Source organism: Cajanus cajan, chromosome 1 (genome assembly GCF_000230855.2).
Source record: "Cajanus cajan strain Asha chromosome 1, NIPB_CcT2T_4, whole genome shotgun sequence".
Taxonomy (NCBI): Eukaryota; Viridiplantae; Streptophyta; class Magnoliopsida; order Fabales; family Fabaceae; genus Cajanus; species Cajanus cajan.
In genome coordinates this window covers 86,297,478-86,312,175 of record NC_138517.1, presented here as the reverse complement: position 1 = coordinate 86,312,175, position 14,698 = coordinate 86,297,478, and the positions used below count along the sequence as shown (strand labels likewise).

At 34.4% G+C, this 14,698-nt stretch overlaps 2 protein-coding genes across 3 annotated transcripts; one reads left to right on the top strand and one right to left on the bottom strand.

Annotated features, from left to right (window-relative positions):
* Window positions 1-21: 21 nt before the first annotated feature.
* Window positions 22-6,383, top strand: LOC109812708 (protein LIGHT-DEPENDENT SHORT HYPOCOTYLS 10). The gene is made up of 2 exons (XM_083066124.1): window positions 22-749; window positions 6,109-6,383. The coding sequence occupies exon 1, from the start codon at window positions 187-189 to the stop codon at window positions 739-741; it is 555 nt and encodes a 184-aa protein (XP_082922250.1). The 5' UTR covers window positions 22-186; the 3' UTR covers window positions 742-749; window positions 6,109-6,383.
* Window positions 6,384-8,347: 1,964 nt separating this feature from the next.
* LOC109812707 (trihelix transcription factor ENAP1) lies at window positions 8,348-14,490 on the bottom strand. Of its 2 annotated transcripts, XM_083066117.1 has the most exons (3): window positions 13,096-14,490; window positions 9,464-9,502; window positions 8,348-8,606 (listed from the first exon to the last, which is right to left on the bottom strand). In XM_083066117.1, exons 1-2 carry the CDS (start codon window positions 13,997-13,999, stop codon window positions 9,480-9,482), a joined length of 927 nt encoding a protein of 308 aa, XP_082922243.1. In that variant the 5' UTR covers window positions 14,000-14,490; the 3' UTR covers window positions 8,348-8,606; window positions 9,464-9,479. The 2 variants fall into 2 exon arrangements, with proteins under 2 accessions (XP_082922243.1, XP_082922247.1); XM_083066121.1 differs by lacking the exon at window positions 9,464-9,502 and having other exon boundaries at window positions 13,096-14,481.
* Between the last annotated feature and the right edge of the window lie 208 nt (window positions 14,491-14,698).

The following is a 14,698-nucleotide window of genomic DNA, read 5'->3' as shown; positions in this document are numbered from 1 at the left end:
GGTAAAAAGTGGAAATGGAAATATGAGGGAGGAAAAGGGGAACAAAAGCACCTTCAGATAGGGCCCATGACATGTCCTCTCAAAAGACCCCAAGATGTGATTTTCATCTCTCTCCACTGCACTAACACATTCTTTCCTTCACCTCATTCCTCCTTCCACTCCTAGTTTTTCCAATTTCCAGCTACCATGTCCGGCGAAATGCAAAACGACTCCGCCTCCTCATCAAGAGCCGCCGCCACCACCGCCGATCAGCGTCAGCAGCAGCCGGCGGCGGCCCCTCTGAGCCGGTACGAATCGCAGAAACGACGAGACTGGAACACCTTTGGACAGTACTTGAAGAATCAGACACCCCCAGTTTCACTGTCCCAGTGCAACTTCAACCACGTGCTCGAGTTCCTCCGTTACCTGGACCAATTCGGGAAGACCAAGGTCCACTTGCACGGCTGCATCTTTTTCGGGCAGCCCGAACCCCCCGCGCCGTGCACCTGTCCCCTCAGACAGGCCTGGGGGAGTCTCGATGCACTCATCGGGCGGCTCAGGGCCGCCTACGAGGAACACGGAGGCTCCCCCGAGACTAATCCCTTTGGCAGTGGGGCTATTCGCGTTTACCTTCGCGAAGTCAAGGAGTGTCAAGCAAAGGCAAGAGGGATCCCATACACAAAGAAAAAGAAGAAGAAGAAGAACCAACTTAAGGGCCCTCATCATGATGCTCCAAAGTCCTTCAAGCAATTAGCCACTTGAGTTGGATGGTAATCTCTTCATACCTTATAATATCAATTTGTGGCATAATTTTTGTTATGTTTGGATTTCAATGCGACAAATCACTTGTGTGTGTAGATAGGACACTGATTAACTGTGGGCCGGTAGGTAGACTAACAAACAAGGTCATGACTATATATGATATGAATATGATATTCATCTAATAATTGAGAAATTTGAAGCCTTTTTGTAAAAAACAATGTCAGCCATGGAGATATATATATATATATATATATATGGAGTCTAGAAAACCCTAGGAGCATAACACAAACCCTAAATTCCCTTCATCGATTTAGAAATGGTTTGGCTAATATACTAGCTAAAGACTGCAAAGAATAATAATTAGACTAGAAAGGAATACCCTCTCTCTTCGTCTCCTCTTTTTCACTCTTTCTCTCTCCTATCATTCAAAACACTGTTATTGCTGTTTCCTAATTAAATATTTCTCAGGTAGACACTTTATGCTGATTTTGGGCCTATTTTTAATCGTGCTAGATGTCTTCTGCTCCCCATGGCCATGCGAGCTTCATATATCTATCATACGTTGCATGTGATTCATACAAATTGACGTAGAACCTGAAGCGTACTTGGTTAATAAACGAATACGTGTTTTAATTAATAAAACAGAATCCTTCTTTAAAACGATTGGTACGGTGTAGTGTGGTCCATGAAAATGGTGTCACATTAGAAACAAGGGAGAAAAAGTTTGTTGTTTTATCTATTTGTCTCTCAACGTTCACACAAACTTTGGCTTGTTCCATGATGGTCATATGTTTAGAATGCGTACTTAATCTAGCCATTTATGAATGTGAGGAGAGATTACACGAAAATGACATTGGAGGTGCGTTTCCTTTTGTTTCATTCTTTATCATTAGATTTTCTATATATACTTATTGTATATCTTCATAAATACTATCCAAAACCTCCATAATAATTACAAATATTGTCTAAAAGAAGAAAGGGAGAACAAAAAAACAGGAAATACAAATGTAAAAAGAGAAATATATTAATATAAGGTTTCAAGTTTCAACTAAGGTGATCCTCAATTTGAAAAGTCGACCGATGCTTATCTATTAATTGGAACTTCTTTTGGAGCATCTGTAAAAAAAAATGTTTTCTTTCCGATCCATTTCAATTTCTTACAAAAACATAGAGGAACTTTCCTTCAATCTGCACCTAACCTTATAGTTATCAACACATAGAGTCATTGCCTTAGTAATAGAGTATAAATGAGCAAATATTTACTTGAAATTGTACTTTCATATCATATTGCTGTCCTATTGCTTATACCTCATGTTAGATGAGCAGAGCGAACGTTGGTTTCCTATATATAAACGTTCTTTCATGGTTGGTAGAAAATTGTGTCCATGATAAAGTATACCAAGACAGATGGTGATTGAATGATATTCTATCATAGTTGACAGTTGACACTCTGCTTTAAGAAAAGGAAAATATTCAATATAGGAGTATAATTATTTTCTCTCCCATCTCATTTTAACCTTTATAATAATTGGTAAATCATCGAAAATTAATTACTTCATAATAATTATTTTAAAAGTTATACTTGAAGTAATGTGTTGATAGAATAAAAAGGACTATTAAGGATGTATCAACATTAAACTCTAAGATTTAATACATGTTCACATGATTATAGTAAACATATATATTTGAGTTACAACATTTTTTTTTCCTTCTAAAAATTAACTTGAAATTTTTTCTCCCTCCCCCTCTTTTGTTATCTCTAAGGCTTCGGCAATTGTAATGAATTTTAAAAATTTTGAGAATTAAATTAAAACTTTATAATGCTTTAAATTTATTTATATCCAATAAGGTGTGCATTTCTTATATTGTGAATATCGAAAACACACTGAACTAATTATGAAAATTTATATACAATGTTGACTTAAACTGTTAGGAATTGAGAAATTATTGGAATTAAAGTATACATATAACCTCCAATAGCTAACTTAGAGCTACCTGCCACTAATCCTTGATTGAAAAAGTAATCTGCAAGAGATCAGATAAAGAATTGTGCATGTGAAAAAAAATTATACAGCTACATTTCTGTATTTTGACCCAAGTAGAATATTTGATTTGATTTGAGCCATAATTATATACAAAAATGACATATATATATATATATATATATATATATATATATATACGAGGAGGGTTCAAACGACACCGGTGTAACTTTAACTAAGTGTTACACTGTTCAATAACTTTATATTAAATGTGAATTTTGTAAATCCAACCGTTAGATTGAAAGTTCATATCTCTTAGATCATATATATCAAATTTTATATTAATCTAAGATAATTTGATACTTCATTCTCATAAAACAAAATTGACGTAATATATACATTTCAAAATATACTAAAATATGAACACTTTGATTACCTTCAAGTTGTTGTTCAATTTTAACAAAATTTAACATATATGATCTAAGAGATATGAACTTGTCATCTAACGGTTGGATTTACAAAATTCATATTTAATATAAAGTTATTGAACGGTGTAACACTTAGTAAAAGTTACACCGGTGTCGTTTGAACCCTCCTATATATATATATATATATATATATATGTCAAAGAAATTGAAACAATTGTGTCAAGAATTGAAACAATATTTAAAAGTCAAAGAAATTGTTTGCTCTAAGAAAGATTTTGTTTCCATTCTCTAATTTTATTAATGATTACAAAAATATAACATCTTTTTAGCTTCGTTTTTGTCTTCAAATATTTGTGTAAGAAATGGTAAAAATAAGAAAAAATAGGTTTTTACTGTCATATATAAATATTTAAAAACTAAAAAAATTATTTTGTTATTATTTATGGAAATAAAACATTTTATTAAGTAAAAATAAACACTAAATTATTATGTAATGATATATGGGTAATTTTTAAATTATTTCAAACACGTTTTCCTTTCCATGAGGTATTTTGGACTTTTGAAACATTAACACTATAGTTATCAATGATGGGTGTGTGGCAATTAAATTACCGATTATTTTTTCATAGAGAAGAAATTATTTTTTGTATAAAGATTAACGCTAATATGTTGTGAGAAGAAATTACATTGATTATTTGTGTTTGTGTACTGCAATTTGCTGTGAGTGGATCTATGTATTTGTTATGATTTTATAATCTGTCACAGAGAAACACTCTTGTTATTCTTTGACATTACAATATTCTTGTTTAACGAGAAATGTGAATTCAATAATATTGTTGTACTTATCTCAATTGGCACTTCTTGTGTGCAATTGACTTTATTTAATAAAATTGTTGCCTTCCAAAAAAAAAAATAATCAATGCCTTGAATTAACAGCTATATAATGTGAGATATCCTAAGTAGATATAGGCCGCTGTTGTGTGGGTCAGCGAACATACTCTTAAAATAAAATCTATTTATTATTAACAGTTTCTTCATTTTGATTAGCCCTTATTAATAAAAGTTGAACAATATAGTATAACTATTATCAGTATAGAGTCTAGACTAATAATAAATTGTATTACACTATAATAATATGGTGTAGTAATGATATATATTTCCTATACTAACTAAACTATTTATTAATATAATGCATCATACTATTAACATGATCTATAATGTCTATACAAAGTTTAATTTTTGTTAATTGAATCATAATATTTCGTAGTTGTGTTTTGTGCATCGTTATATTTAATAAAGTTTAAAAATATTGAGAATATACACTTGAGTTCATGATTTGGTCAAAGAATTCTTCTTCTCAAGATTACTCTTGTTTGAGTGTTGTTCAAAGCACACATTATTACTTTCAGTGGTATAGGAGTTGCTTAGAATTTCCGGAAGAAGTACTGTCTATTGTTGAGTCTTCCTCTTGAAGAAAGTCCTTTTCAATCACATTTCCAGCTCCGTGTGTCTGCCTAATTATGCTTAACATAAACAGAATTGATTAAATTTATAAATTCATCGTATAATGATTATTCCTTAAAAAAAATCCCTTCTCCACTTTACCCACACACACCCACATCTCTCACTGTATCATTCATATTTTCCTACAAGTAAAATTTAATTAGGTGTTTATTGATTCAACCATAGTAAAATTGTTTTCAACAATTAAAACCACCTTCCTTGGGTGAAAGGGTTGTTGGGCAGGAAAAAAACATATTTCCTGCTATGTATAACTATAACTAATTAATAGATAATTAGTTAATTAAAGTAATTAATAGATAATTAAAGTAAAAACCTTGGGTGAACTATACTAGAAATTTCTTACTTTCTCAATTTACTTTCTTAAACTTTTTGTATGTATTACTAAACACCTCTAAAGTTTGGAGTAAAATAAATAAGATGTTATAAATACAGTTAAAACGTGATTAATAAATTTAAAAATGTAGTTAAATTAAACAAAAATATTATGGTAAGATTAGTCTTTCTTTTAGTAATAAATTTCATTTGCTTATAGAAAAAAAATAAAGGAGGATGAGAGAGTCAAATTGATATGAATCTAGCTATCAAGGTCATTTATTTTAAATATTTTTAATCAATAGGACAAAAGATTTTTAAAATTATTAGACCTGATAAATTCATGTCACAAGTTTTGCAAAAAGAATGAATAAGGGGTTTAATGATAAAAAAAAAGTACAAAATATAAGTTAAAGTGTAAAATTATATAGAATTGGTGTATAATTTATCCTAAAAATTAAACAATTCTATCATAAAGTTTTTTTTTTTGTTTTTTTTTTACCGAACAAGTTGGATGACACCATGATGTTTTTATTCATGCAAACATATAGGATAATGATACACAAATACTCATCTAATTCAAACATTTTATTAACATTCATCATCATTTATCTTTTGTCTTATTTCTTATCACATCATGTCACTTATTATACATATTTTTTCTCTTATAATCTTCTCTTCTTTGATGTCAAATAGATTAGTAGAACCTGCAAATCATTTTTAAAACATATTACCTTTGTTTTATTTTTTTTATTAGTATTGATCAAAAAATAATAATAATAACATTGCCATGGCTGTATTCGTACAGCATTGGTCCAAAAGTTTTGGCACCATATATATGCAAGTTTTAGAGTACGTTATCCTAAAGAGTTTTGGTCAGTGGAATATGGGGAAACGCATTCTCAATAGATATGCAAATTTGGAAAGCATATTTGCAGTTGCAGACATCCAAAGGTTAAATTAAGTTTTAAAAAAATGCTTCTATATTGCAACCACTTTTAATTCAGTGACTTCTCACTCTGATTATGTGGGTATAGAACTATAAATTATAGCATCAAAGGATATGATTGTATGTAATTAACAAGTACTTTTGCTGAATAGTGAATACTCTTTGCATGCAGGGCTTGCACGAACGACTTACTTGGATCGTGGAATTAATTTGCCAAAGTGAACGAGCATGTCCAAAAGTACCATCTCTACTGCTTCGAGTAAAAATTATCACAGAAAAATATTGATATCCCATTTAGTACGTAGTTGATCTGAACATCAGAATAATCCTTTTGGAGCAAGTTTGGTCCTTAAATATATGTACAACCTTTGTATGTTCTTATCACATATTAGACATCATTCCCAAAATAGAAACGGTAAGAATGGCTAGATTTATAGTCGTTTACTACTTCTATTACTACTATTACTCTCACACACATACACGTATGATCCAAATATCCAATAGGTGAAATCTCTATCACACACTCATAACAAATCACTTCTTGAGATCTCTCATAACAAACGGTAAGAATGGCTAGATTTCAAGCTGTCTAACAACAATGAGATCTCTCATAAGGTCATTATTTTAGACTGATGATATGAACTATATAACATTTACTTTTACACATCTTGAAGAAGTAAAAGAGTTGCTGTATTTGAGGCATTTGTTGAAAGTTGCGTTTAAGACATCTACAGTAGTAGTGTGTGATCTCAACGAGAAGTAAATAGGTATCATTTTGATTCTACTGAAAATGTTGCGAAGGAAATCAAATGTAGCCTTTAGTAAGGAGTTGCGAAAGTTATCGCAATTAAACTCTTCAACCATTCTACACAATAAATAAGTCTTCAACCATTCACCCCCCTAATAATTTTGGCTATTCAATTCGTTCACAATAAACTACTCCCTCTGGTGGTTAAATTAAAGTGTTTGCTTGCTCTTTTTCATAAATTCATTTCTCTCAATTTAATAATAAAAAATTGGTAGAGTATATATAAATTTAATATTATTAACTAAATTAATCAATTTTCTTAATTATGTAAACAAGTTAATTGGATCTTATAAGAAAAAACATTAGTAACTCTGTCATGTATTTCTCACCATTTATTAACTAAACTACATACATAGAAAAGCCATATTTATTTGACACTTATTTTGAAAGTAAAATGATAGAAATTATATTTAAAAAGTTGGAAATATGTTATTTTAATTTAATGAAATTATTACCTTCAAAGAAGAAAAAACTCATGGGGAAATTTCTTTTGGGATTAGGAATTGGGATGCTTTGCTACTCTCTTTTTTTCGTAGACAAGAAGAAGCTACACAATTTCAACCTACATGTTTATTTTGTCTTAGAACATTAATTTTTAAATAAAGCATTGGTGGAGTGATAAACACAATTTTCTTGAAATTCAATTATGAAACGAATCATTTGACTTAACAAAATTAAAATTTGTAAAATGCACAAGCATTCCTGGGATTTTCTAACCAAAAGAATCTTGGATTTAGATTAGGACATGTTCAGTTAAATTTTTCTAGGAATACTTTTAACAAAAAAAAAAAAAGTGAAATTATTTTTTTTTTATAAAGTTAAATTAGCTTATATACAAGTTAAAGTAATTTTTTTGAGAAATTATTATCAGAAAATTTTCACAAATTAACTTATAGTGAAACTAATTTTATTTTATTTTTGTTATCTTCTTAGTGTTTCTGAATAGCTTTATTATAATCGAGTCACAATCCTTATTTTGCTTATTTTAAAAAACGGTCTTTACATTGATTTTTCACAAAGAGCAATGCCTTACTTTTGGGTATCGGAAATTCAAACATACACCATGGTGTACATGGCATGTTTGCATAGTTAGTTATCAACTAGGCTTGTGAGATGTATAAATTTTTAAAACTAAGGTAATTATTCAAAATTATTATTATAAAATTAGTAAATAAATACAAAAGTTTGGTAGATTATCACCACTCTCGAGATTTTTTTTCTTTCTACTTTTTATGAACATTACTCTCGTTTCTGTAACGAGGTTGGGCTGCGCATCAATTGTAACGAACGAGCTTTTCCATACCACCCACGACTGAAGACCAAGAACGAGTAGAAGAGTATATACATTTCACAAACACCAATTTTGTCTCAGACTAAGATGAAAATGGCTTATCGAACAATTAACAAAGATTGAAAATGTCCGATGAGAATAAAAATCCGGAGTCGAATTGTTCAGAAATGTTTTTTTGTTATATTAATAGTAAGATGAGTGGTAAGAACCTACCCAGTTGTTTAATTAATTAAAAAACGTAAAAATAGTGCGCGGTTGTTGTTGTTCTAAGGACTAAAACCAGGTATTGGAAAGCGATAATAAGGGAGGGCATTTGGCATAAGAGTGTTATACATTGGAGCATATTCTATATCGGAGCCAAATTAGGCCTAGTACAGTTGCTGAATTAATTTATAAGGACTAATAACAACAAATTAAAGGCTAGCTAAAAGAATCCAAAATTACTCCAGGATAAATTTCTATTGCAGATATTCCCTCATCACAGTATATCAGCTGAAGATATGTACTTTTCCATGATTAGAAGCAAGACAGCCTTTCCAGCACCATCGCCCACTTGGCTAGCTATGCATATCTGCAGCAACCAAAAAGTTTGTCAAAATACTTCATCGGAGCTACGAGACATATAATTGAGAGATGTTCTATCAAAAGTTTTCATCACTTTAAGTGCCAAATGTTTAGACAAAAAGAATAATTCACAACTAAACTTTAGGTATTATTTCATTAGTTATATAGATCATATCGTAGACCAAAAACATTCCTACAACCATAGAAGTATACTATATGTTTCAACTTTCAAGTCAAAGGGAACAAGACATTTACTGCACATAAATGTAAAAGTTATAAAAAAAATTATAAACGGACACCTTATTTGGAGCAGCTGGATACCATCTATACATAAATGTAAGCAAAAGGTATTAATAGCTTTGACTGGGTGTATTAATAGCTTCTTTTTTGGGGAAGCGGGGTGGAGGATAACTAAATCCCCAAATAAAACTACATTTATTGAATGGTATCATTACAAATTATGCATACATCAAGAACAGAGCATCGTAATAGCTTATTTTAAATCCAAAACCCGTAGTGTTGACACTTAACAGCATTAGTCTGATAACAAAGTAAAACAAAGTAAATTTGAAAAATCACAAGTGGTAGACCAGCAGATACATTTTAGGCCATATAAGTGATATAAGCTATAACCTTACCAAATATAATCAATCATAAGAAACAGGGTAAAAAAAAAAAAAAAGACAACCTATAAATACGTATTACCATTTTCCCCACTGTTTTAAATTTTGCGAATATTATGACTGAAAACTTCACCAAAGGAATTAGTCCACTGGTTTCCAGTTCTCTCATTGTTATTCTTTTAATCCTGTGGGAAAATTAAAACTTGCACCCTCCCCCCCCCCCCCCCTTCTTCCCCCTTACCTTTTGAATTGGTAACTCACCATTCTCCCTTGTTCAAACCTATTCATAGTTTGATAGAAAGATATGTCAGAACTACATTCAATTTCCATGGGCGTTTTCCAATAGAAGGGAAAGAAAACAAAAATTGTGAGATGCAGCAGCAATTGAATTGAACCTCAAATTCAGCATTTAGACAAAATGCGTAATATCTGATAAGAACCACGGTGAATCACATCAAGAAAGTTAGTTATTGCAGTATAGTACAGCTGTACAAGAGCCCAAGGCCTTCTAAAGCCTATGCTAGAATCCCATACTCTAAATGTGGGACTCATCCTATACTTTGCAATTAAATCCCAAAATTCCACCATGCTCTACAGCCTTGGCACCCACATTGTTATGCTCTAACCCTTTCCCTAGTCCCATTAGAATACCGCAAAGCCAGCATCACCACTTGAGCCAATCATTAGCAACTGAGACATGATGAATAACTCTAATACCAATTAATAAAAACCCTTGCGAGAATTGCCCCACAAAAGCTAGGCATTGTAATTGGAGAGATAAAGGCCTTATAAATCCTACACCAAAATTCCATATTTCCAATGACGGATTTAAATACCATACCTACCTCGCAATCTTTTTTTTGGTACATTAATGGAAAGCAAACCTTGCAATCTACTAACAATAACATGCTCCTGGAACTCCACAAATCAAGGAAAAAATGGAAATCACCCACTTTGTTATGAGTATATAATTTCCAAGGTACACAGATCGACACTGATCACAATATATTTTGTTCTAGCTAGTTGTTGTTTAACAAGACATGTCAGAAAATTAGGAAATAACACCTTCCAGAATGTAACTAAACTTGCTAGTAACTTGAAATCTGGATTTAAGAAATTAAATTTCTATATATAATAATAAACCCCCACAAAACATTTAAGTAAGAACCACTGAAAAAATGGGCATAAATTAGCATACTCAAATTGATGAGACTCAAGTTACCAAGTGCCTTGCACAGTGACACTTATGAAAACCATAACTTCCTAATTTAAGAGATCAATGAGCTCAAAGATGGAAGATTTCACCCAACTATATATGTAATATAGGAAAACTGGAGTTTTAAAAAGGATCAAACAGGATATAGTGTGATAAACACCCAAGTACTTGGGGAACCCTCCCTAAAAGCTAGCTGTTAAGAGGGAAGAACCAAACACTTACATATTCCACCAAGCATCCCATACTACTCAGAGTGGGATTTAGTCAAACCCAGAAACCCAAGTCCCTATCAAAGTGACCAGAAGCCAATCCAACTGAAGGGAATCAAAGCCACCGGCAAGCCATAGCTAGCATCAAACTTCCATCACACACTTCATGTTCTCAGCATAGGACCATCCTAAGGATCCAGGTCATCGCTATTTCAGTACAGGACAAACATATTCTTACTGAATTTGAATTCATCCATACTAGATACTTCTCTAAAATTGTCTCCTTACTTTACTAGTCTTCTCAATAGCTACCCGTAATCAGGAGGAAAGAAAAAACAGTTGCACCATGCAGGCACAAGAAACAAAAAAACTAGCTATACAGTTCCTGTTAAATTTGAATACCTCAGCCCTACCCTTGCTTTACACCTCCATATCAAGTAGGGATGACTAGGTGGCAATTGGATCTATTAATCCATCATCTGCCCACATCTAAATGCAATTCATCCCACATATATATACTAATGTTTATTGAACTGGGATAGGATGAGTTTAAATTAAAGGGTAGTTAGTTAGTAAATCAACCAAAATTTTGGTTGGATATCTGTGACCCAAACCCATCCTTTACAAATACCAGCTCCCTTCACACAGATAGAAAGTATGAGACATTAATACAGTGGTTTGTGGTACATTTCTCAAAGACTTGAACAATGCAGATGATAGATGCAGCTTCCAGCAAGACTCCACAAATACCTATCTCTGGTGATGACATGTACAAATAACTAAGAGCATACTGAAGGTTTACCTTTGAGAACTCAAATAACATAGACAGTATTGGAGTTGCGTGGAATCAATTGTAACTCAACTGCTTTGGATGGAACTGGACTGAGATTGATTCATAACGGGCACAAGAGAAATATCCAGACTAAAAACATGGTATAAACATCTAAAATAGCTTATTTTTAAAATAAAAATAAGTGAATCCAAACAAATTCTTGAACCACAGTCAATAGATGACCAGGCAACAAACTGGAGCGCAATCTGTATGAGTCCGGTGTTCATTGTCTACAAGAGCACATAATTCCTTCTCAGTTGATAAAGATTATACTTGACAAAGTTAAATCCATCATGCCACTTGGGTCCCAACCTTGCAGAATGAAGAGTTCTAATAACCATTAAAGCAACTTTAAATTTGTGAAGTTAACTCATTAAAGTCATTTTGTAAATGCACTCCTACATTCCCTTCATAATAGTTTTACTAAACAAGTTTGTAGATAACATGCCTAACGCCTTTTTTGTTATTAAAGGAATGACAAAGACAATATATCTCAATGTAGCCTGGGAATCTCGATTAATCAACTGTATATTAACTTTATTTAACAAATAATGCCACCATATTCCTAATTACCATCAGCTTAAATAGCTATATGGTAATGCTTCCTATCCCCTAAATCAATATCAGTGTGCCAGAAATATCCAAGAGTTCAATCATCAACATGTGTTCCCCCTCTTTACCTTGCATATTTGCCCACAACAGCGATCTAAAACTGCATCACATTTATGAAAGTTGAAATGCAACACACATGTACCACACATGGTTTGGCACCACATTTATAAAAGCAGAAATACAGGACCAACTTACTATGCATGGCTCTACTTCAATCAGATACAAAAGGAAAGTGAAGTATAACATTAACAACAGCCACTGGATGCAAAGCTAAAAAACAAAGCTTTGATTTGAATGTTAGAATCTTCAACACACTACTACCATAAAGACAAGACAAACCAAAAAAGTAAGTAGACCTAGACTCATTTGTATGAAGTTATTGTGAAATACATATATTTGTATGTTTTGAACACCATATTAGTCCCCCAAACACCAATCCAGCCTTGAGTTTATAATTTATCAAACTTCAAGCCAACTTTCAAATTAAGAAGCCATACAAAAACGAATAACAATGAAAACTGGTAATTTAGGACAGTTTAGTCAAAAGCTTTAGCAGGTCCCAAGCCCCTACGCTATTGTTACCAAAAGCTTCAAAATGTCAATAAAATACTAAACCATAGGCAGAACCCTCCAAAAGCTTTAAAGTCAAGAGAACTAGCAAGCTCAACCATTTTTATAGAAAAACAGTTCACAAAAAATATCTCATCATAAACTATGAAATAAAGAACCCGCCAAAATGAAGTACTAAAAGCGTACCACTTGCTAGTATATTTAATTGCAGAACTACAAGAAACAACCAATTCAGAGCATTCAGTGCACCCCTAGAGTCCCAAACCAAAACCCACCAAAATGTAACCCAGTGAAGAATCCTCTTGCGACCCACTATTCTGGGGTCCAAACCATCATTCCTTCGTTGAAAACCAAAAGACTAAAAGGTACAACAAGGAGTGATCAAATGAAACCAAAAGGGGGGAAAACAAAGGTGAAAAGAAATTGTGCCTCACCGTTAGACCCAGATCGTTTCCCGCGCTTAATTCTCTCGAGCTGAACCTGTGTGTCCATAAACATCTGCATCCTCTGCACTTCAAGATCTTTAGCAAACTGCATCCTCTGTTTCTCTAAATCCACCATCTGCCTGAGCTTCTGCCCCTCCACTCTCTCGTAAACTTCACCAAACCTCTCAATCGCCCTGGCCAACCTCCTCATCCCTTCCCTCTCCTTATCCCCCTCCTCCACCTCGCTCCCCCTGCCCTCATCCTCCTCCTCCTCGACCTCCTCCTCTTCGGGCTCCTCCTCCTCCTCCTCCTCTTCCTCGTCATCCTCCTCGTCAGCCTCGGCCGCAGCGGCAGCAGCAGCCACAGCGGAGTAGTTCCTCCGGAAGTAGCCCTCGTCCATCGCGGCGGCGGCAGAGCGCTTCTGGGGGAGAGCGACGGCGGTGGGAGGGACGGCAATCGCGGGGGGGGAGGGGTTGTTCTTCCGATGCGGGAGGAGCGGAAGCGCGACAGGCGGAGAAGGCGAGGGGGAGGAGGAGGATTTCTTGGCGGTGAAATTAGGGCCGATGAGGGCGTCTAAGCGGTCGAAGAAAGGCCAGGAGGAAGAGACAGCGCCGTTGGAGGAGGAAACCCTAGCCTTCTCGATCTTGTACTTCTTCTTAATGGTGTCGATGCGGTTCTTGCACTGGACGTCGGTGCGGTGGGTCTTCTTCGTATGGCCGTGGAGCGCGTTGACGGCGTCGGCGACGTCCTGCCAGTCCTTCTGGCGGAGGTTGCCGCGGTTGAGCTCGAGGTAGCGGCGGCCCCAGGCGTCGACGAGAGTGGAGGAGGCATCCTCGGACCAGCAGTCCTCGCGGACGGGGACGGGGCGCGACGGCGGCGGCGGCGGCGCGAGAGAGTCGTGGAAGTCCGGCATGGGATTAGGGTTGGAGAAGAGAGAGAAAGAGAGAGTTAGAAAGAAGAGGATGAGAGAGAAAGCGAAACGGCAAGGCGAAAGAGTGGGATAATACGGTACGGTCGCCGGGGAGGGGCGCGTGTTGTTGGGGGAACCCCAGTCTGTGAGTGGCTCGCGTCATCGGATCGGCTCGGCTTGACCGCTACAACTTCTACTATCGGATTCGGATTAAATATAAATTCCTTTTTTTTATTATTTTTTCTTCTCTTTTCTACATTTTCTTTTTCTTTTTCTTTTTTCTTTTTTTCCTCTTTCTTGCCGACTTCACTTCACTTCACTTGCGTCTTGCTGTGTGCTCAGTCTCACGGCTCCAAATTCCGTTTGGCTTTTTCCTATTTATTTTTATTTTCATTTTCATTTTAATGTTTCACGTTGTTGAGGCAAATGAAATGAACGAGATAGAGAGAAGATAAGATTTGCGTTTCTTTTATTCTAAATTACCATTATGGCCTTAAGCGGTGCTCCTTGGTTTCAGTGGGTATCATTTATATACCTTGCGTTCCGTCTACACTCTCTTTTTCCGTTTTCTTTCTTTTCTCTCACCCGTGACCACTCCGATTCTGCAGTATTAATTCATCTAAATAAATTCTTTATCTTTACATGAAACAAACATTCAATATCTACTTTATTATTTTCTCTCTTCTATATATATAAAAGTAT

Bases quoted from the DNA above. Each gene is read 5' to 3' on its own strand.
- LOC109812707 (XM_083066117.1), bottom strand. From the start codon at position 13,999: ATGCCGGACTTCCACGACTCTCTCGCGCCGCCGCCGCCGCCGTCGCGC. The intron at 9,503-13,095 runs GTGAGGCACAAT...AACTATGAATAG, and splicing joins GAAACGATCTGGGTCTAACG to GTTTGAACAAGGGAGAATGG.
- LOC109812708 (XM_083066124.1), top strand. From the start codon at position 187: ATGTCCGGCGAAATGCAAAACGACTCCGCCTCCTCATCAAGAGCCGCC.